At 33.8% G+C, this 24,243-nt stretch overlaps 1 protein-coding gene across 10 annotated transcripts in view; it reads right to left on the reverse strand.

Annotated features, from left to right (window-relative positions):
• The window catches only part of ATE1 (arginyltransferase 1), a 163,794-nt gene that overhangs the window by 45,663 nt on the left and 93,888 nt on the right, over positions 1-24,243 (reverse strand). Inside the window, exon 12 of one of the 10 annotated variants that reach the window (XM_074295761.1) lies at positions 16,381-16,582. The exons of the other annotated variants lie outside the window; for them this stretch is intronic. Within the exon in view, the coding sequence (XP_074151862.1) occupies positions 16,421-16,582 (162 nt within the window). The 3' untranslated portion in view covers positions 16,381-16,420. Of the gene's footprint in view, positions 1-16,380; positions 16,583-24,243 lie in introns of those variants that run through there. 10 annotated transcript variants of the gene reach the window in all.

Genomic DNA, 24,243 nt, shown 5'->3' on the forward strand with positions numbered 1-24,243 from the left:
ATGGTCTTTCTTGATCTCCCCAGTTTACAGCCTTCCTTTCTTCCTGACTACCTTATATTTAAATATGTATATATACTGATTACATGTATATGTGTATGTATATATATATATATACACATATATATATATATATATATAAGTATATAATTGTTGTTCCTCCCATTAGACTTAACTTTGTACTTGTATCTCTAACAGTGCCCAGTAATATAGTGTTAAATATTAGGATAAATTAATAAAATGAAATTGAACATAATCAGCCCTGAAAAAAAATTTTGAAAAATGCAATTTTCTCCCTTCACGGCAGGTATCATTGTAGAATATCATTTACAATGTCAAACAAAGTTAATATGATGAATGATTTTTATAAACCACTTTTACTTTTTACTCTTCTCTTTCAATTTGATACAAAGAATGACTTGCTAGGTATGGGAAGAATGAATATAATTTCTAACAAATGTGATGTAAACAGAGAACTAATGAAATAAAATTTTAAAATAAAAATGGATAAGCTTAGAATTCTTCCTCTAAATTGCTAAAAATCCTAACATGGGGTTGCAAATAAAGGTATATATACCTTTGAAATCTTGTCTTTACCTCATTTACAAATGACAACAAAAATTAACTTTCTTTTCAGGAAAGAATAGATAAAAGGAGAAGGAACTGCAACTTTATTTTATAATTTTCACAGAAAACATTCTTATCTAAATGTTAGCATGATATAAGAGAAGTTCACAGCTGTGGCAAGAGAACCAAATCACCACATCTACAAGAAATAGATGGCAAAAATAGAAGCAGTGACAGCAAAACAACAGAGCAGAAGGATCAGAAGCTGGAGTAGCAGCAAATAGAAAGCCAGATGCACAATGGATAGAGCACTGGACTTGGGAATCAGGAAGACCCGAGTTCAAATGCAGCCTGAAAAATCTTATTGCTGGACACCCATCGAAAGAACTCTGGGAAATGAGTGTAAACCATCACATAGCATTCCTAATTCCTCTGTTTTTGTCCACCTGCATTTTTGATTTCCTTCACAGGTTAATTGTACATTATTTCAAAGTCTGATTCTCCTTGTGCAGCAAAATACCTCTATGGGTATGTATACATATATTGTATTTAACATATACTTTAACATATTTAACATGTATTGGTCTACCTGCCATGGTGGGGGGAGGGGGAAGGGAAGGAAGAAAGGGAAAAATTGAAACAAAAAGTTTTACAATTGTCAATGCTGAAAAATTACCCATGCATATAGCTTGAAAAAAAAAAAAAAAGAATACTTCCATTACTATTAAAAAAAAAAAAAATCTCATAGCTGGGTGATCTTGGGTGAATCACTTAACCTCTTATTTGCCTATGAAATACTGCCACATCATGGTGAAGTGCACAGCTCATTGAAACTGAGTTTAGTATAACTATACTATGTGGGATTACCCAAAGATGGGACTGTCATAGTGGAGAATTCTGACAAAAAGTGGTCCACTAGAGAAGAAAATGGTAAATCACTCAAGTACCTATAAAAGAAAATTCCATGGACAGAGGTCCATGATGTCATGAAAAGTTGGACACAACCAAAAGGAATAAACAACAAAGTGACATGGGAAGCAGCATAGACTATGGAAAGGAGGCAAGCACTGTAGGACACATGACCAAAGACTGGCAATGGGGTTAAATATGATGCAATTAGCACATAATTATAAAAGAGCAAAAGCATGAAGGAGCAAATTTGCCTTAGAATCCATGCTTCATTAAAGGCAGCCTTAAAAGAGAACTGTAGCAGGTTAGATGGACACTTCCTTAATAATGAAACAGGGTAATCAACCCAGATATACATTGAAAAGGCTTACCTAGATCCCTTGAAAAGGTAAAACCAACCAAAGATAACAGTGGCTTGGTTCTTTAAAACCCTGAATTGTGTAGTCAGGAGAGACACTAAGCAATACAAATTACAAGAAGAGAAAGACATACGTATAGGGAAAAAAGAGACTTAACTACTAGAAAGGTGAGGAGAATTTGACTTGAATATGAGAATAGGCTTGAATATGAATTGTGTCCATTACTAGGTTAAATAAAACTTATTTTAAGCTTTATATTCATATTAAAACTGAATACTTGAAGACAAAAAGGCAGGAGAAAATATTTATTGAGCACCTACTACAATTGTGCTAAGCACTTTATAAATATTATCTAGTTTAATTCTCATAACTATCTTGGGAGGTAGGCACTATTATTATTCCCATTTTACAGATGAGGAAACTAAGGCAGACAAAGGGTAAGTGACTTGGCTAGGGCCATGCAACTAGGAAATGTCTGACACCAGATTTGAACTTAAGCCTGACTCCCAGGTTTAGCATTCTCTTCACTCCAACACCAGCTGCATAGAATTCAAGAGAATCCCTTTAGGGATAGTGACACAAACTGAATTGTCCAAGTGCTACTTGGATAAGGAAAAGAAAGAAGAAAGTAAGATGAGTGAGACATCGTGCTTCCTGTGGAAAATACAACGTGATGAATGAAGTTCCAGAGTTGCCATGAATAAGGTTATGTACAACAGAGATCTGTGGGAGAACACTAAAGAGATCCCAGCCTTTTGAACTTCTAAAAGGTGTGGGATACAAAGTTGCTGCTCTGTAATTTATCTTTTTAGATAACATTTTCACATATAATTTTCATTTAATTTCATTTATTTTGTTTCACTATAAAAGTGGAATCACAATTTTACAAAAGCAACTAAAGTAAGCATCATATATGTCTCTCTGTTACTTTTCTGGATTATAGACTATTGAGTTTATAATAAAATCAAACATCCTTTTGTTGCTATTTGAACCATCTTTCAAAATCTAATCAAAAGACCAGCAAGCTTTGAAAATGTATATTAGTCTTTATGAAAAAATTAAATTTTCAGCACTATATGATATCAAGTTACTTTAGGATATTCAAATATAGTCACAGTAATGCTAATAGTAGATCATTAGTTTATCCTACTAGGAATAAAGCATTACTAAATTTAAGATCCTCGGTATGTGAAAATTATGTAAATTTATATGGTTATGCAAAATATGACAAAGTTCAATTATAGGGCAATAATTAAAAGTCCATGTCCACTTTGCCAGATAATTTTCAATATCAATTCAACTAAGTAAATATTAAATGGCTACTATGTGATTAACCTTTCTTTTCTTGATTTTAGTTTCCAAACATAGCCTATTAAAATCTTAACTGTCAGAAACATTTTTATCCCCACATTAAAGAATTCCCAAATTTTTACTAACAATATAAAAACAATGAAAACAAGCTGCAGTCTATTTTAATAATGCTTCCACTTTAATATGAAAAAACTGAATGAAAAGAATAGATGATTTATCAGGATAATGTTTCTAGAAGCACAAAATGATCCAATCAAATGTTAGTGCAGAAGTCTTGATGTTAAACTTACTGTACTTAGAATGACTTTAAAAGATCAGGGGGAAAAAAACAAACAAACAAACAAAAAACTGGCCTAGGAGCATTTACCTTATTTATATCAGAGAACTAATTTAAAAGGAAAACTAAATAAAATTGATAGAAGAAAGTAAAAACAGAAAGAAAACTGTTTATATTGTATTAAAGGTAAATGCTATCATTCCCATTTTCTATTTCTGTCAAACTGACCTCGTAAGAGAAATGAGACTGGGGAGAAGTTTCATTTCCTTTATTGCAAAGAAGTTGACATCACCGGACTATTCAATTTTCTTTAACTCTCTTGAGAACTAGCAAACTATGCTTGGGAAGTATTGAAAAAAAGGAAAATAACCTTTATAAGTGAAGCACTTCAGCTTGAAATTCAAATGGCTCACCAGAGAATAGCACTACCGGCTTCCAAAAGGGTGTGTGTAAAATGTATCATTACCAAAGTAAATGCAATTCTCAGCAGCACAGGGATGGCTCTACCTTTTATGAGTTTATGAAAAGCACCAATGACAATCAAATTAATTTAGGGGGAAACAATTTTATAGAACCATAAAAATTAGGAATGTAAGAACAGGATCGTTCTATTTAAAATCCAATTCTATTTTATATATTTAGTGTATTTTCTTCCTTTCCAGTTTAGCTTTAAATGAAATCTAATATGAAATTCCTACTTATCTAAGAAGAAAATGTCAGAACTGAATAAACATGTAATAAGGAAGACTTTCCTAATATTTAGCATGAATTTGCAACAACTGAAATTAATAAAAACAAGGAAGAGGAAAATAATTTATCCTAATAATTTCAGGGGAAACTGTAATTTATATAGAGATAGCATGTATGTATATGTCTATATATATATCTATATATCTACATATATAATATTTAGGTATATATGTAATTTTTACATATGTAATATATAAAATATATACATATGTGTCTGCATAATCTATATATCAATGCATGTACAGATATAAACACACATCTCTCTCAAGTTATTCTACTCAATCAGTATTTACATTTTTGGTACCCAAGAAGTGGATAATTTGCAGCCATTTTAAATACTTTTCCAAAACACCCAAACATATTAATTTGTGTAATGGGGATATCTGTTGTTTAAGCAAGTCCTGAAATTTAACTTAACAGGGTAGCTTTTCATCTTCTAAGATAAATACATTTTCACTCAAAAATTTACAGTAAAAACAAGAGCAAATTTCTCAAAACATACAAAGAAACCAAGCCTCATTAATAAAGTATCCATGCGGTAAAGTATTATCTAGTAATGGTGTTCTTATAGTGCTTTTTAAATTCACTTGATAGTCTAAATATATGAAAGTTCCTACAACAAAGAGATAAATAAAACAAAAATTTTAAACTATTATAAAGTTTCAATTTATATAAACCGCCTATTTCAGTAGATTCCACAACTGTTTAATTAATTACTTAATGGATTTACATATTATTTCAAGTGGATTTATTTCAAATAAAAGGTAATAAGAGTTTATGTGATCGTGCTGAGGACATTCCATATTGCTGTTAGCTATCACAATATTAAACTATTTCTACATTTAGATACTTTGATATCAAAGCAAAGAACTTGAAATGATCCACAATTTTAACAACATAAACACTTTATCAGTACAGATTGGAAAAAACTCTTTCATAAAACTGTTGTGGCTATAATTTATAATACTTGACCATCAACCCCCTGGTGATTAGTCTGAACTTGGCTAGTCTTAGGTAAAAGATCCATCGTTGGGCTTATTTATTTGAAGCATTTCTAGTTTGTCGGGCCCACTAGAATGTGTGTGCTCTATTGTTATGGACTTCAAGGGCCCAAAAGGGAGGAGGCAAAGTGGAGCAGTGTTAAATGTGTTTGATTTACAATCAAAGTATTTAGATAGTTCTCACACACTATCTGTGAGAACTTGGGCAAATCATTTTACATGACTTAATTTCTCTGGGACTCAGTTTCCTCATCTGTTAAATAATATGTTTGTAAAAGACAAAATGATTCTCTAAGATCCCTTCCAGTTTTAACTATATAATACTATGATGCTAAGAAGCATTACAAAAGAAAATGACATAATGAAATAACATGGCCAAATTTGTGGGATAGAGCCGAAAACATTCTCTAGGAGAAAATTTGCATCTTCTAAATATTTTCATCATCAAAAGAGAGAAAGAACAGATCAGTGAACTGGATTTGCTGCTTAAAAAAAATTAAGAAAACATCAAATTTTTTTAAAAATTACCAAAACAAGAAATTGTTAAAAAAAAATTAACTAAAAGGAAAAAAGATGAAATAATAAACCAGGGCTATTTTTAAAAACTAATAGTTAAACAGTCTGATTTTTTTAAAAAGAAAAGCAAATTGTTTATATAAATAAAAAAGAAAAATTCCTAACAATCAAAAGTGAAATAAAAGAATATTTTTCCAAATAAATATCAATAAAACTGATAACAAATGGATGAAAATGGATGGAAGACTGTACAAAATAATACTCAGATTAAGAAAATTAAATTAAACATTAAAAAAAAAGTAATTCCATTATTACAAAATGAAAAAAATAGAGAAAAGGACTTTGCAAAAAATATAGAGAAAAGAAGGAATTCTTCTAAATTTTTCTATGATGTAAATAAAGTGGTGATACCTAAACAAAAAAAACACAAAGTTGATTAAGAAATATATTATAGTAAAGACAGATTATAATCCATAATGAGCATCAGGTTGTACCTAATGAATAGGTTGTATTTATATCAGAAATAGGAAGTAAATGGTTCAATATAAGTAAAACTAAACAGACAATGTTAATAAAAAATAGGAAACACAAATATAACAATGAATGCTAAAAAAGCTACTGACAAAACTCAATGTTTATGTTTCTCTAAAGTCAATTTAAGTATAAGAATAGACTTTTATTTAACATGTAAGCAGTAATCATGTAAAACCAGAAGCCAGAATTATAAACAATTAAGAAAGCAGAATTTATTAAAGCAAGGCTGTCCATTATCATCACTACTATTTAACAAAGTACAAGAGATGCTAGCTATGACAGTTAAGAGCTGTCATATGACAGTGACTTTAGCAATCATTCAGAAAGGTACTAGAGGAGACCCCTGTGTTAAAGCTGAACTCAGAACTGGATGCTGTTTAGTAAATTCATTGCTTATTGTCATCACTTCTGAGTTTTAATTCAAGAATTGATAGAACCAGTTTTGGTCAAAAGAGAGTGGGATTCCTGAGGGATAAAATTGTTTTTGGTCACAAGGACTCAGAGACTCTGAAGAACAGTATCACAGTAACAAAAAAAAAAAAAAAAGAAGCTAACCATAAAACATGACTAAGGTGAGAGAGAAGATCAAAAGGCAAAAACTCAGAATATGACAATGATATCCAAACATTTACAAAGTCTCAAAGGAAAAAAAAATTAATTGGACACAAGCCCAATAAGAATTTCTAGAAAAGCTAAAAAATTATTTTCAAAATCAATTAAAAGTCAAAGAGGCAAAATTGGTAACAAGAAGAGAGCAAAGGAAGTACATTTTTTTTCTTTTTCGTCTTCATTTATTCCAGAAATCTGTATCATGTAATTGCTATGAAAATCCCGTATACAAAGGTCTATCATTTTTCTTTTCTTAATAGTATTTTATATGCAAAGATCGTTTTCAACATTCACGTTTGAAAATACTTGTGTTCCAAATTTCTCCCTCTCTTTCCCTCCCCCCACCTCCCAAGACAGCAAGCAATCCAATATAGGTTAAACACATGCAATTCTTCTAAACACATTTCCATTTGTTGTGCTGTGCAAGAAAAATCAGATGAGAAAAAAAAAACACACACTAGAAAAAACAAGCAAGCTTATACAAAAAGGTAGAAATATTATGCTTTGATCGATATTCAATTACCATAGTTCACTCTCTAATCAAAATACTAAAGGACTAATTTATAGAAATAGAAAAAATAAAAATGAAATTGATCTAGAGAATAGAAGGTCAAGAATTATGAAGAGAAATAATGAAAAACAGTGAAAAGGAAACCAAGCACCATTAGATACTGAGCTAGACTAAAAGTCAGAATTCATCAGAACTGCTTAACATTGGTTAAAAAAAGAGAGAAGTTAATCTTTGGAATAAATGTGGCATATAACACACAAAACCAAATAAATACGACTGCTAAAGTAATTTTTCTTAAGTCTCAAGTACTGTTATTTCTATATTTAAATAATTCCAGTGGCTTATCACTATTGAAAATATGAATTCCTTTTTAAAAGCTTTCCCAATCTAATTCCAACCTATCTTTCCAGCCTCCTCAGTCATTTTTCTCTTGTAATTATGCCATTTGTCCAAACTCATATGCCCACAACACTCTATCTCCTGCCCTCTGGGCTTTGTACTGGCCATTGTTATTATCCAGGCACTCTCTCCTTTCCTTTGCCTTCCTCTCACAGCTGCACTCTTCCTTTAAAGTGCATGTCAAGAATCAACTTGTTCCCATGAAGCTTTTCCTTCCTGTTCCTTTTATTCCTATTGCCCTTCCAAATTACTTTGATTTGTATTTTGGTAAATATCAGGACATTTAAGGAAGTGGTAGGAAGAATCTAGAAAGGCCTCATTTTTGTTGGGCTGTTATTAAAGCAAATGGGCTTAATACATAATATTCTTTTTTCCCTACCCTTAAACCCCATACCTCCCAATATTCATTTATATGTTGTCTTACCCCTTAGAATAGGGACTACTTGAGGGTAGAGGGCATCTTTTTTGCATTCGTAGTACTTGCATACTTACACTTCCAAGTCCTTTTCAGGGCTTTCTACCTTTGACATCTACTTTATCCACCTAAGTCTTACTTTCTGGCTCCAAGAAGAGATACAGCATGCACAGTGACCATATCCTAGTAAATCATTTTGGCAGACAGCTAAACCAAACTGAGAGTAAAAAAATCAGGTTAAGAGTAACCAATGGGTCTCAAATACCCTGGGCTAATTAGGGAGTGAGTGGGAGGTGGTGCAGTCTACCCCAAGGATGTAGAGATTTCCCCTGGTGGAACTGGAGAATAACAACTTATTCCAACAGCAGTAAAGACATCTGATGAAGATAGAGCACTTAAGAGTTTGGTTACATATCAAAGACGTCCACCTCATCCACTAAATCCCAGACCATCATCTGATTTCTTGACTGCTCAGCCACTGAATGCCTCTAGAAGAGAGAATGAGGTTAACGACTTCATGTAACTTTTCCTCAATTAAATTCAATTTATGCATGAATCAAGATATCACCCATAACATTTTACCATTTTTACCTATCTCAAAGTCTTGTGGCAACAGGTTAAGTGATGAAGCAGATACCCAGTGTATATGGGAGCTGGCCCAGGTCATCTTCTCACTGGAAACAGCAGTGGGATTCAACAATCCTTTGGGTGTCTGTACAGCCTTTAAGGTACCCTAAAAATTGTCTCCTTACCCAACCCTGATTACCCTGATTACCACAGCAGGTAGGGAATCTCACCTGGCAGTGTGTATGTAAACATACATACATACATGCATACACACACACACACACACACACACACACACACACACACACACATATACACACCAAAAACCTCTGCAAAGATGATTCCACTCACCATCAGTACATGGATGTGCACAGTTATAGACAACACAAAAATCCAATAGACCTAAAAGATAAATGGCTCTTGTAGCAAGAAAACTTCAGAGGTATCATATCCAAATAGCAGCCCTGAGTGAAACAAAGTTGACAAATAAAGGCTAGGTTACTGAAGTCAGAGCTGGATACATATATTTCTGGAGTGGTCACAGTGAAGGGGAATGCCATGAAGCTAGTGTAGGTTTTGCAATCAAACCTAATATAGTAAACAAGCTCACATGCCTTCCAAAAGTAGTGAATGACAGGTTAATGACAATTTGATAGATACTTGCAGGAAAACACCAAGACACCATCATCAATCAGTGCCTATGCTCCCATCATGATAAAACATGATGAGGTCAAAGAAAAATGTTATGAAGACCTGGAGACCCTTATCATGAATGTGCCAAAAGAGGATAATTTTATAATTCTAAGCAAGTTTAACACTAGAGTAGGTTCAGACTACCACACAAGGCAAGGAAACCTTGGGAGGAATATAGCTGCAAAAAGCAATGGCCACTTATGACTAAAGACTTGTGCACAACATGATCTTTTCATCACCTACACTGTCTTCCATTTACCTAAATACAAAAATATTTTGTGGATGCATCCTCAAAACAAACATTGGTATTTAATAGACTTATGCAATTTTAAGAAGAGACAGAATGTGAGTGAAGAAGTCAATATGTGGTGCTAAGTGCTGGGCTGATCACAGATTTATGCTCTCCAAACTAAATATTCACATTCAAATTAAGCAGCAGCCCCTAAGCAAAATGACTACCAGAAGACTTAATGTCAACAGATTAGAGCACTTATCTGAGCTGGAACTATTTAGTGCCAACATGAAAGCTGAGCCAACAAACAGTTGGCAACAGTAAAGCTAAAACAGTGGGCAGCTCTCAGAGATTTAACATACAGTCTGCATTCGCTCATCTGGGTCTGAACACTTGCAAACATCCAAGATTGATTTGAGGAAAATGATGGGGGGAAATCCAAAGCCACGAAATGAAAAATGAGATATGAGCAGGGTTTACCAGCGAAGACGGCAACATTTAACTCCATCAAAAGTAAAGAATAAGCTAAGTTTAGAGAGATGAAGAATTCTTAACTCAGGAAGAAGGCAGATAACATTCAGTTTTATGCTAATAGGAGCAGTCCTAACTGCCTTTATGACAACCTTGGAAGCTATTTATGAGCCAAAGACTTATGATGCATCTTACCCTCTCTGCAGATAGAGCAACATTATTAGAGATAAGGCCATAATCTTAGAGAGATAAGTTTAACACTTGCATATATTCTCAAAAGACCATCAAAAATCAATGCTGAAGTCATTAACTATTGGGCTGAAGTCATTAACTATTGGGCTGAAGTCAATCCCTCCTTGCTAAAGAAACTATGATACAGAACATGTTTTGTATTATTTGCTATAACTAGCAAAGGATCTTATGATGGATTCAATTTTAGGTCTTCCTTATTCCCAGTCCTGCAGTCTATCCACTGTATCACCCAGTTGTAAGGAACAGGAGAATAGATTTATTGCACATCAAACACATCTGTGTTAAAACTGATATGACACCAAAAAACAAGGAGCTGACAAAAGGACTCATGACTATATTGTCACAGGCCAGGGGAGTATGTTCTATGTCATCTGACTTATGACTAGTAATATAGATTATTCTACAATTAAAAAGGAATAATTAGTAAATAACTTGAGAATTATGGTCTTTAAGCTTCTTGAGGATAGGAGAGGAATTTTTCATCATTACTCGGCACCCAGCAAAGTGCTCTGCACATCATATGTTGTATAAAGGTTTGTTAAGTGAATAAAGGCATTAAAATGTTGTAATGAAATTTTGATGACAAAGCTATCAAAACCTGAGAAAAGAGAAAAAAGAAAAAAAGAAAAAGTATGTGCTTAATGAAGAAAAGAGGAGGGTAGAGCAACGTAAAACAAAGGGGAAGGTCATATTGGTCCATGAATGTAATTACAACTACTGGAAAGGCTGAGGCTAGTCGATCTCTTGAGTTTAGGATTAAGCTAGAGTGTCCTAGTGGACTAGCTGTTTGTACTAGATAGATATAGCATGAATAAGGTGAGACCCCAGGAATAGAAGCCAAAAGGCTGTCTGAGGAGGCATAAATTAGCCCAAGACCAAAATGGAACAGGTCAAAGCCAATCAGAATAGGATTAGGCTTGTGAGTAGTTCCTATACTTCTGGCCTTAGCAAGATGGAAAGATCCAGTTTTAAAAGAAAAGGCATGATCCAAATAGGACAAAGACATGAAAATGAGAAAGCACCAATTTGCCAAAAATAAATAAATAAATTGACAACTGCTACTAATTAGTGCATTACCTGTACCATGAACCTATTCAAAATAATGATTAATTTGTACTTTTTTTTTCCCCATACATCGATGACTACAGGAAGAAAAAAAACTATAAAACTGTTCTTTCAAAATAAATTAAGTATTTATTCTGCTTATGGTTACAGCTATGGCAAACTGAATTAAGGTTGAGTGTTTATCCAAAGAATGAAAGAATGATATTCAGTTAACATACAGGTATGACAAGGGTGGCACTTAAAATTTTGAAACAAATAGTTAAATTATTACAAATATATGCTCAGTCTTGAATAAGACAAGGACTATTATTTAAGTCTTTTTGGCATCCCCTTTGAATATTTGTTTTTTGTTTATTCAATAAATAAAGGTATAGTCTCTTCTATTAATTAAAAAATAAATTTTAGTTAATACTATCTTAAATTCTTCAGGTATTTAGTCCTAGTATATGCAATTTAATATGTTTTCTAAAGCACTGTTGTGAGATTGATTACTGGGAAGCCACATCTCTACTCTTAAAATCCAGTCATTTGTAGTTTAACTTTTACTTTAAAAAAAAAAAAAAAAAAAAGGAAAGAAAGAAAAGAAAAAAAAATTAGAAAAATATACATCTAGAAAATTGAGCTTAATACAATAAAGTGAAACTGAGCCCTTTGTTTTTATTATTTTACTTAGAATAATAATTTGAACATTGCCTTAGGCAATGTCTGGAAATAGTAATGTTTCAAAAGCAGTGTTAGACTAACAAAATCCTTGCATTTACCCAAGATTCAAAAAGTGAATAAAACTTCTTGCCAATATCTTATCCAACGCTAACCAAACTTACTAAACTTACAAAACTGACCCCAACAAAAAATTCTGCAAAGCCTTAGGGAAATCATTTATTAGCATTAATCTGAACTTTAAAAGATGCAAAAATACTTAGCACCATATAAGACTCTTCTTATTGTGACCCCATTTCATAAAGTATGTTAAAGTTCTATTACTCTCATGATGATGCTATTACTGAAAGCAATTTATCAGCCAGGAGTCTGCCTGACTCCATGGAGTTGAACTGGAATGCACTGCCTTGAATAAATGCTGGCAGAAATTTCATTTCTAAGTCATGTACTCTATTCCAGAAAAAAATCAAGCCACCATGACATAGAGCCCACAACACATTCCTGATGGAAGTGTGCTATAATGGTATCATTCATGCATTATCTCTTAGGGCAGTTTCACAGACATATTCCAATACTTGAGAATAATATGAACATTGTAAAAAAATCAGTTAAGTGATAAGAAGGGAGGATTGATTATTGGGTGAAAAGGGATTTCCATCCTATTATTCCTATTACAATAAGAATATGATAAAACTAATAAAATACTGCCTCTATGACTTTCTGTTCATCTATACAACAGTTTCCTCCACATATAGCTCAGTCACCTGATTTTAATAAATCCCGGTTACATTAGATTATATGATCATATTAACAAATTACTAAGAAAATGCTTAGTCCCTAGCACAATAATTGGCACATTATAGGTGTTTAATAAATGTTTACTGACTGATGTGGAATCTTAAGCCCAGGTGCTTCATCCAACACTGCCACTACTGCTTTCTCACATTCTGCTATTCTCTTTCTGAAGATTCTCTTCACCTGCTCCTCCAGAGCTAATTGGTCCAGGAGGGGAAAAAAAAAAAAAAAAAAGCTTTTGCTACTTAAAAAATAGCCCTAAATTTTCATAATATACTAAAAGGAAATAAATTCTTAAATTAAAATTTAAATGGATAGTTTCATGTTCCATGGGCACATGTTGTCAGTGCCACAGTAGAAGAGTTTCTGTTGACCTTCTATGAAAAATTCTTAAGTGTCCTAATCATTCTGGTTTCAGATTTTCACAGTTATTGACTAAGAGGTCTGAAATAAAACCTTTTAGACTCAATTACAGAGGCCACGCACTTATTTCTAAGGATAGTACTTTGTCAAACAAACAGATTTATGGATATAAATTTCTACCTTTCAAAAGTCTTGAGGGAAAGAGATTTTAAAACCCTCCTAGATAAAGTTTAAATATAACAACCATATAACATTTTTCTATTCTTTGATACAGAAATGTACAGCATTCACAACAAACTTTTTAGATGATTCGTTTCTCCACAAAACATATTAAATCTTCAATTGCCCTTATTACACTTCAGCTCTCCAATCCTATTTCTCAAGCAACTACTTTTCTGAACTCTCACAATTCAAAATGCATAAGGACATGTTTAAATAACCAATAAATTTTTTTTAATTGTCCATATGATGGGAGTGAGGGTGGGGAGAATAATGATAACCTGTGCTAATCATTACATGAAATCAGGGATAATTGTCACCTGGCTCATCTGCCCCAATATATGTCCAATATATGCAGGAATAACCAAAAAAATCTGAACAGTTAAATCTGACAAATTAAAAGCTAACCAGAAACTTAGGCTATGGAAAATTTTCACAGTTCATGTTCAGTGTTTTGTCATTTGTTAAAAGATAATGCCCATGTTCTAGGGAGGAATGAGCTCCTGGGTTAAGAAAAATTCTGAGTTGAATCAAGGCCACTAGAGTGAACTCTCAGTCTACAAGAAAAGGAGCAAAGTCAAAGACGCGATGAGTTGGAGACTCTCTTTTCTTCCTTCACTTTTTCTTTTTGCATATCATGCACCAATGATAATATTTAAAAATCCTAAAAACTCAGATTTTGGAGAAGAAATCAATAAGTCATTCAAAAAGCATTTAGTGTTTACCCCAGGCAATACATTAAGTGCTGGGGGTACCAAAAAAAAAGAGTAGTAATGTGGGTCCATTTAACATGCAAATAACTATGCACATACAACACATGATATACAAGATTATACACATCACCTTTAGACCCAATTGAAGACCACTCAGAACTTGAATCCAAGAGTCTTGGGAATAGCACTGATTCCAGTTCAGTGCTCTCAGTCATCACACTGGATAGCAATCTTTGTGGAGAAGTAGCCTGGCAACTGCTCCTGTAGGTGTTACAGACACATCTACTGTAGAGCCAGAAAATACCAGAAAGTGATGTGATTTCATCAGTGCAGATGACATGAAAAAAGAGGCAGGAGCATCTGCTTTGGTGCTATACCCTAAACATCCTAAGGCCCTTTCCAATAATGACTTGCAGGTAAATTTTTCTATGTGTTGTTTCCCCCCATTAAGAGCATGAGCTCTCTGACAGCAGTTTGTACATAGCAAATGCAGATGCTTTTATTCACTCATTCATTCCCCACTTAGCCTTCCCAGAGGCAAGAGAAAAGTGGACAAATAGGCTATCACTTGTCAAGAATGAGAACTTTCCTGTACAAAAAAGCACAGCTGAGGAGTCATCTTTGGAGAAACATGTTGTTCTCCTGCTTATAAGTGAATGCAATTGACTTTAGACAAAGCTCTATTTTCACTCCAGTCTTTCTGGAAGGCATGAACAGTCATAAGGAATATAATTTAATAAATTACAAGTTAAAACACTTAGAAGTGTTTCAATTCCATGGAACAAGATGCTTCCCACATTTTAAACTCTTCATCTCTAATCATTTTATCAAGCCTTGAATGACACCTCTTCCCTTCTCAGACTCTTCTCCCTTCTATTTGGAGAGATAAGAGGATGGAGTATCAAACTCCTTCCACTGCCTTCCTTTACAGAAGGCAAAAACTGGACTTCTCTGGCTCACTCCACTTTGCATCTGCTACTCTCCCTGGTTTCAACTCTAAGATGTCTTTGTTCTCCATTTTCCACTTCCCCTCACTTTCCTATCTCCTTTTGTGTGCTATCTCCCTCCAGCAGACAGTAATCTCCTTGCAAGCAGAGTTTTATCTTTTCACAAACTATATTCCCAATGCTTAGCATAGTGCCTGGCATACAAATAAATCTTAATAAATATTTATTGGATTATATGTTCATGAACTCCAAAATTCCTTTATCTAATTGAAGGCTTCTACTATTCCATATTTCCCTGTGCCTTACAATCCCCAAACATACTTTTTTCATCCTCACCATGACCTCCAATCCCTTCCACCCCTCAGTTCATTCCCAGGCAAATTGGTATTGGTATGACATGTCTGAGCCTTTGTGATCCCAATTAGGGTATTGTTGACAAAGATATTGGTTTTTCCATTCCTCCTTTAGCTCGCTTCACTATCAGTTCAACTTCCTTATACCCTCAATCACTTGCCTTTTTGCCTCATCTTTGATCATGCCTTGCCAAATGCTAATCTTGGATTATTAAAGTAAAGAAAACATAATGACTTGATCCACACTACATATTATATAATCTTAAATGGCCCTTCACCACACGACTTTCTCCCAATTACCACAATTACTATTCCAAGGGTTTCTTCTAATTCTTTAAAATTCCCTCCCTTATCTTCTCAGTTGAGGGACTCCTCACCTCTCCCCCATCTCACATCACTATTGTCTCTTCCTTTACCTCATGTTTCATAAAGAGATGGCCTCCCTCTTTGACAATGTAAAATCTTCCTTTTATTTATTTTTTAAATTGTAATAGCTTTTTTCTTTTTCCAATAAACGCAAAGATATATTTAAACATTAAACTTTGCAAACAATACCTTATATGTCTAAACTTTTCTCCTTCACTCTTCCCATCTCCCCTAGATAACAAGCAATCCAATATAGGTTAACCATATGTAGTTCTTCTAAATGTTTTTTTCATATTTGTTATGCTGCACAAGGAAAAAATCAGATGCCCCCCCCCAAAAAAAAACAAGGAAAAAAAAAACAAGCAAACAACAACAACTGTGAAAAATACTATGCTTTGATCCACATGCAGTCCACATAATACTTCCTCTGAATGAAGATAGCTCTTTTACATCACAAGTCCTATTGGAGTTTCCTTGAATCATCACATTGTTGAAAAGAGCCACATCCATCCCAGTTGATCATCACTAATCTTGTTGCTGTGTATAATGTTCTCTTGGTTCTGTTCACTTCACAAGGGTAAAACCCTTTTACATGTAAACTTAATCCTCTCTCTGCTTATCTTCACTGGCATACTGTCCCTCTCTGTCATCCCCACTTTCTCTAATTTTTTCATATCCCCCGTCTTCTTTCTTTCCTGCTCTCTGGAGAAAAGGGCCATGACTCCTCTATCCTTTAAAAAAACAAAAACAAAAACATTCACTTTATTTCTCTCTTCTCCTTTTCAGCTAAACTCTCTAGAAAGACATCTATAATTAGTTTTAACTCCTGCAATCTGGCTTCTGAACTCACTTATTTGACTGAAACTGCTCTCCCTAAAGTCACCAAATACCTGCAGATTTAGAGGTCTTTTCTCAATCCTCATCCTACTTGACCTGAGACACTTACTGGCTGTGTCACTTAAAGCTGTTCTTAAAACAATATTGCTGTTCCTATATACAATGTCCTCTTGGGTCTGCTCATTTTGCTCTTCACTATACATTTTTGAGTAAGAGCATGACATGATGAAAACTGTTTACTTTGAAGTGTGTTAGCATGGAAGAGACTAGGCATGGAAATCAATTAGCCTGTAGAAATAGTCATGAGGGGCTTCTTCGGGCTAGTACTGACATTTTCAACCTGTTGTTTTATTTCCAAGAGCATTCAACTATGTGTTGATTACCCATTAAATAACTCATCAAAATTTTAAAATCCCTTGAAGTAAACATGCCAATCCTGCCTACTTGTACTTGGTGATGATTATAAACCCTATATATAATTTAGGTATCTTCATTCTATAAAACTGAAGATCTATATGGAATTCCCTCTGTTTTTTACACATAGAATTCAACTTAGTCAATATTAAGGATATGTGCAAGACACAAAATTTGCTTTTGGAACTATAGAGACTAAAAGAATCTCTTCCTTCAGTTAGTCAGTAAACATTCATTAAGTGCCAATTATGTAACTGGCACTAGGATACAAAGAAGGATAAACAACCAGGCCTTGCTCTTTGGGAGCTCACAGTCTAATAAGGGAGACAATAGATAAACAACTATGTACATACAAGCTACTCACAGGATAAATTTGAAATAAGCAACAGAGGGAAGGCACCAAAATTTAAGTGGGATCATAAAAGGCTTAGAAAGAGAGATTTATTCTGGGACTTGAAAAAAGAAAAGTCAGGAGGTAGTAAATGTGAAGGTAGAGTTAGGTGTAGTAGGTTCTTAAGGTGATAGGGAACAACTAGAGTTTATTAATTAGATGAGTAACATACTCAGACCTGTGCATTAAGAAATTACGTCAATAAGCTTAGTGAAATATGGAGTGGAAGAGGTATTAAAACTAGCCGGCAGACTCAATGACAGGCTATTGAATTAATCCAAAAGGGAGGTTATGTAGGCCTGTGTTAAATGGTGCTAGTGTCAGAAGAGAGAAAAAAGCATATGCTAGGGATGTTAGGCAAAATCCCCTCAAGGAGAATATGGCATTTTTGCAGGGGAAAAAAAAAATCATAAGGCAAGAAATAAATGGGATAAGGGAGAGAACAGAAAAGAGAGAACTAATAGCCATAAGGAGAAAATTGGTAAAGTGCCAGTATTCAAAGCCAGTGACCAGGGCTGAGGGTCCCAGCATAAGTAGCTTGAGACAGTACCTTCTGTACTCCAGAGCAAAGCTTAACTTTAAAAGCTATGAAATATGCCAAAAAAAGAAAAAGAGAGAGAGAGAGAGAGAGAGAGAGAGAGAGAGAGAGAGAGAGAGAGAGAGAGAGAGAGAGAGAGAGAGAGAGAGACACTAAGAAACAAAAACAAACCTTAACCACAGAAAGCTACTAGGATGACAAGGAAGATCAAAACCAACTCAGAAGAGGACAAAATGCTTACATGCAAAACCAGTCTTCTGAAAGAGCTCAAAAAGCATTTTAAAAGTCATATAAGAGAGGTAGAAGAAAAATTAGGGGGGGATATGAGAGGTGCACAAGAATGAGTCAAAAAGAAAAAGAAAGAGCAAAAATTTACAGAAAACAATTCCTTAAAAAAAATACAATTGGCCAAATTGAAAAAAAAAAAAAAATCAAGAAAACAACTCCTTAAAAAAGTTAATTAAGCAAGGAGCAGCTAAGTGATGTAGGAGATAGAGCACCAACCCTGAAGTCAGGAGGACCTGAGTTCAAATCTGATCTCAGACACATAACACTTTCTAGCTGTGTGACCCTGGACAAGTCACTTACCCCCAATTGCCTCAGGGGGGGGAAATCAGGTATAAAAAGTTAAATAAGCCAAATGGAAAAGAAAGTACAAAAAAAAAAAATCACTGAAAGAAAATAATTCCCTTAAAAATCAGAATTGGGAAAATAGAAGTTAATGACTCCATGAGACAACAAAAATCATTCAAAACAAAATCAAAATAATGGGGGAAAAAAAGTAGATGGAGATGTAAAGTGCCCCAATGGAAAAAACCACTGATCTAGCTAGATCAATTGGAAATTAATCCAAGAGAGATCATTTAAGAATTATTGAACTGCTTGAAAGCCATAAATGAAAAAAGGAACGTTGTAACCTCCTACCAAGACTACTGATTGCCAGGGCTATACATACCAATCTTCCCCAGAACCACATGAAGATGAGCCAATGTTTTAGGTGACAAATAACCTTTTTTTTATTGGTAATCTCAGCAGGGGTTAGCAGGAAGCAAGAGCAAGTGTATTTGTATCTCTGCGTCTCTCTGCATCTCTGAATCTCTCTACATCTCTGCCTCTCTCTACTTCTCTTTGCATTCTTCTTACCTATGGGCTCAAAAGCTGATTATTTATATTTATTTTCCTCTGGGATTACCCCTAGCCCACTCATTACTGTATAGGTGGATCCACGGAAAGGAGACACTTGGAGTTAGTACTGCCTCCTAAGAAAAGATCTAGCAAGAGGACACACTCCTTACCATCTCAAGAAACTTTTAACACCTGTAAGACACAATCTCCTGCCTCAAAGGCCAAACCCCTGTTTACCTCCTGGGTCCACCCTACCAAGTGACATGGTATACATGGCAATTCTCAGAAGGAAAGCCCCTAACAGAGCATGAACAGCATCTTTTAAAAATTATCAAGAAAAAACCAGAAGCAGAGGGTAAAACAATTGTTGAAAGAATCTACCAAACACCTCCTAAAAGAGATCCCAAAATGAGAACTCCAAAAAATAGTGCAGTCAAATTCCAGAATTATTAGGACAAGGAGAAAATACTGCAAACAGCCAGAAAGAAACAATTCAAACACTTAGGATTACACAGGTTGCTTTTACATTAAAGGATCAGTGAGCCTGAGATATATCAGAAGGCAAAGAGGATTGGACTATAAGCAAGAATCAACTACCCAGCAAAATTTTGCATAATAGTTCTGGAGAAATGATTGACATTCAATGAAATAGGGGACTTTTAATCACTTCTGATGAAAAGATCAGAGTTGAATGGAAAATCTGATCTTCAAATACAAGACTCACAAGAAGCATAAAAAAAGTAAACAGGAAAAAAAAAACACAAAATCACATTATTCAAATTATACTCTTTATATCTCTACACAGGAAGATGATAGAAGCACTTGTTCATTATGCCATGCTACCTCATGGATAATAATATAATAATAAATATAGCCAGACACAGAAACAACACACATTCACATATCTCCCTCCTATTCCCTACACACACACATTTTGCTCAAAATCCAGTTCATCTTTTCTGAGATTGGTTCAAGAATGGGTTGCCTAAGAAATATCAGAAAGAAAATTCACAGAAAGAACACTCTAGTCAAAGTCAATTAGAACAATAACAAGAAGAATTACAACAAAACAGCAACACTAACATGAAAATTGTAACATTGGCCTTATGTAAATCATATAGTAAAAATATCATTGCACAGATATATTATTTGTGCAGATATATTATTTGCTTTTATGTTGATACAGAGGATAAAGATGCCCCTTCTCCCTAGAAAGAAAAAAAATTAAAAAGAAAAAGAAAAGATTTAAGGCAATCCTAAGATAATCAATGACTTTGTAGTCTTTTAAATATGAAAAAGATACAATTAATTTCTCTCTAGTGCATCATTCATAGAATATTTATTTCAGGCTTCTTAAAATGAGAGCAAAAAATTTTTTCTGATTTTTTAAAAAAGAAATATGAGCTCCAAAAAGTTATCAAGCCATGCAAACTCTTTGATCCAGCAGTGTTTCCACTGGGCTTATATCCCAAAGAGATCTTAAAGGAGGGAAAGGGACCCAACATGTGCAAAAATGTTTGTAGCAGCCCTTTTTGTAGTGGGAAAAAAACCCTGGAAATTGAGTAGATGCCCATAAATTAGAGAATGGCTGAATAAATTATGGTATATGAATTTATGGAATATTATTGCTCTTGTAAGAAAGGATCAGTAGCATGATTTCAGAGAGGCATGGAGAGACTTACATGAACTAATGATGAGTTAACTGAGCAGAACCAGCAGATTATTAAATATGGCAACAAGAAGATTATATGATGATCAACTCTAATGGACGTGATTCTTCCAACAATGAGATGATGGAGGCCAGTTCCAATGATCTTGTGATGAAGAGAGCCATCTACACCCTGAGAAAGGTCTGTAGGAACTGAGTGTGGATCATAATATAGCATTTTCACTTTTTTTGTTGTTTGCTTGCATTTTGTTTTCTTTCTCATTTTTTTTTTCCTTTTTTGATCTGCTTTTTCTTGTACAAGATAATTGTGAAAATATGTATACATATATTGGATTTAACATATATTTTAATATGTTTAACATATATTGGATTACTTGCTATCTAGGGGAGGGGATAGGGAGGAGAGGAAAATTTCGAACACAAAGTTTTGCAAGGGTCAATATTGAAAAATTATCCATGCATATGTTTTAAAATAAAAACTTTAATTAAAAAAAGATATAAGCTCAAAATGAAAAATTCTATTTATTGTATCATTCTAATCAATTCAAGCAAGAACTAAATAATTTATTCCATTAGAAACAATGTTTAGGCATAAAGTTGTAAACCTGCACAATACTTATCTAAAATTTTTACACAAGATTCTATGACCTCATTAATGTATTATTAAAATGCAAAACAGTACCGAGTGATATTTTAAACAAAAAATGCTAAAAATAAATATTTGAATCAATTATTCTTTTCATTATCAAGGGTCTCATTTTTACAATTAAGTGATCCAAATAAAATCACACAAATTTTAGTTAGTATCTGATAGTTTTAAACCAATGAGATCAGAAAATCATCTAAAAACCTACTCTAAACAATTCACAGCTTTAGCAAAGTTGCAGCACACAAAATAAAGTTACACAAATCATCAGCATTTTTATATATTACAGACAAAGCCCATCACCAAGAGATCAAAAGAGAAATTCCATTTAAAACTACTATAGACAAAATAAAATACTGGGGAGTCTACCTACCAAAACAAACCTAAGAACTCTTGGAATACAATTACAAAATACTTTTCACACAAATAAAATAAGATCTAAACAACTGGAAAATTATCAATTGCTCATAGGTAGACCGAGCTAACATAACAAAAATGATAATTCTGCCTAAATTAGTTTACTTGTTCAGTGCCATACAAATCAAACTACAAATTATATGTATGTGTATGTATAGAAAAAAAATAACAAAATTAATCTGGAAGAACAAAAAGGTCAAGAAGATCAAGGGAATTAATGAAAAAAAAAAATACAAAGGTTGGTGGGTTAGCAGTACCCAAACTTAAAACTATATTATAAAGCAGCAGTCACCAAAACCATTTGGTATTGGCTAAGAAGCAGAGTGATGGGTCAGTGGAATAGATTAAGATACATGAAACAATTATCAAAGCCTATAATAATCTAGTTTTTGATAAACTTCTAAACTCCAGCTTCTGGAATAAGAACTTACTATCTGACAAAAATTGCTGGGAAAGGGGGGCAGCTAGGTGGCGAAGTGGATAGAGCACCAGCCCTGAATTCAGGAGGACCTGAGTTCAAATCTGGTCTCAGACACTTAACACTTCCTAGCTGTGTGACCTTGGGCAAGTCATTTAACCTCAACCTCAGAAAAGAAAAAAAAAATAATTTCTGGGAAAACTGAAAAATAATATATCAGAAACTTGGCATATACCTCACCAAACCAAAAAATAAGGTCTCACATCTATAACCAAAATAAGGTCAAAAAAGATACATGATTTGGGCATAAAGGATGTCACCATAAACAAATTAGGAGAACAAGGGATAATTTACCTATGATCTTTAGAGAAAGGAGGAATTTATGACCAAAGAATAACTAGAGGATATTATAAAAGGCAAAGTCGACAACTTTGTGCAAAAACCTTTTAATTTAATATAATCAAACAAAATCAACAGAAAGAAGATTAAAAAAGGGAAGCATAAAGCTGGGGTAGGGGGGGAAATCCTACATTAAAAACCTTACATGCAATGTTTCTGATAAAAGGTATCATTTCAAAAATATATAAAGAATTGTGTCAAATTTATAAAAAATACAAGTCATTCTCTAATAAATGATCAAAGGATTATGAATAATTTTCAGATGACAAAATTAAAGCCATTTATAGTCCTATGAAAAAATGTTCCAAGTCACTACTGAATAGAGAAATGCAAATTAAAACAACTCTGAAATACCACCGTATCCCTCTCAGATTGGCTAAGAAGTAAAGTACCAAAAGAGAATAACATTGAAATTCAGGTTGAAATCCTGAAAAGAATAATCAAAGAAATGTCAAAAAAAATTAAGGTAGAGATCTATGAATCATGAAAATCGACTTTTTATTTAAAGAAATTAGGAAGATTTTATAGTCCATTGATACTTGGTAATAGCATGTTTGAAACATAATAAAATATAATACTTGTCCATTATTCAAAAATGAAATTCACTGGTAATGGTCAATATTCTACAGAGAACTGAAAATTAAGTTTTTAAGACTATTTTCAGCCTACTTCTTTCTAGTCTCTGCTTCCTTTTATATATCCTTCCCAATGCAGCCAAAATAATTTTCCAAGTACACAAAAGTTTCACTATGTTTAAAAACATCATCAACAATGTTACCTATAAAATAAAACCAAAACTCTTCAGCTGTTGTTACTGATAATCAGATGGTCAATGACATCATGAGGTTAAGATCAAGATACAGGATATGTTCCATTGTGCCTGATCAATCTAATACAAGCTGGGAAGGCTTTCCCACAGGTTGGGTACAAATAATCTGACCCTTTGGGATGAAGAAATATAATTTACACATCTTACCCTTCTTTTGTTCTTTGCTCACAGAGCACAGCATCTTCTTTGATGGAGTATGCTCCACAAGGCAATCCTATCCCCACAGGTCTATCTTTCATAATCAGTACTATGTTCTTAGAGACTTTGAGAATATTTTTGTATTCTTCTGATCTCTACATGAGCACTTAAAATAGGTTTTTGGGTAATTGTGTTTGGCATTTTGGGCGATGTGGCTAATCCATCAAAGTTACCATGTGCAGTAAAATGTGAACGCTTGGCAGATCCCAACAAGAGAGAACCTCAGAGTCCAGTAGCTTATTTTACCAAATAATCTTCAGAACCTTCCCAAGACAATTTAAATGAAAGCAGTTCAATTTTCTGGCATGGCACTGGTAGCCTATCCAGATTTCACAAGCATACAACAGTGAAGTCAGCAGAAAGGCTCCATGGGATCTATAGCCTAATATCCCTTGTCTCCCACACTTTCTTTCAGAAGCTCCCAAATGCTGGTCTAGCTCTGGTAATGTGTACATAAACCTCATTTAGATGAACATTCCTGAAAAATACATTGCCATAGTGAATGAAATTT

Source organism: Sminthopsis crassicaudata, chromosome 2, assembly GCF_048593235.1.
Source record: "Sminthopsis crassicaudata isolate SCR6 chromosome 2, ASM4859323v1, whole genome shotgun sequence".
Lineage (NCBI taxonomy): Eukaryota > Metazoa > Chordata > Mammalia > Dasyuromorphia > Dasyuridae > Sminthopsis > Sminthopsis crassicaudata.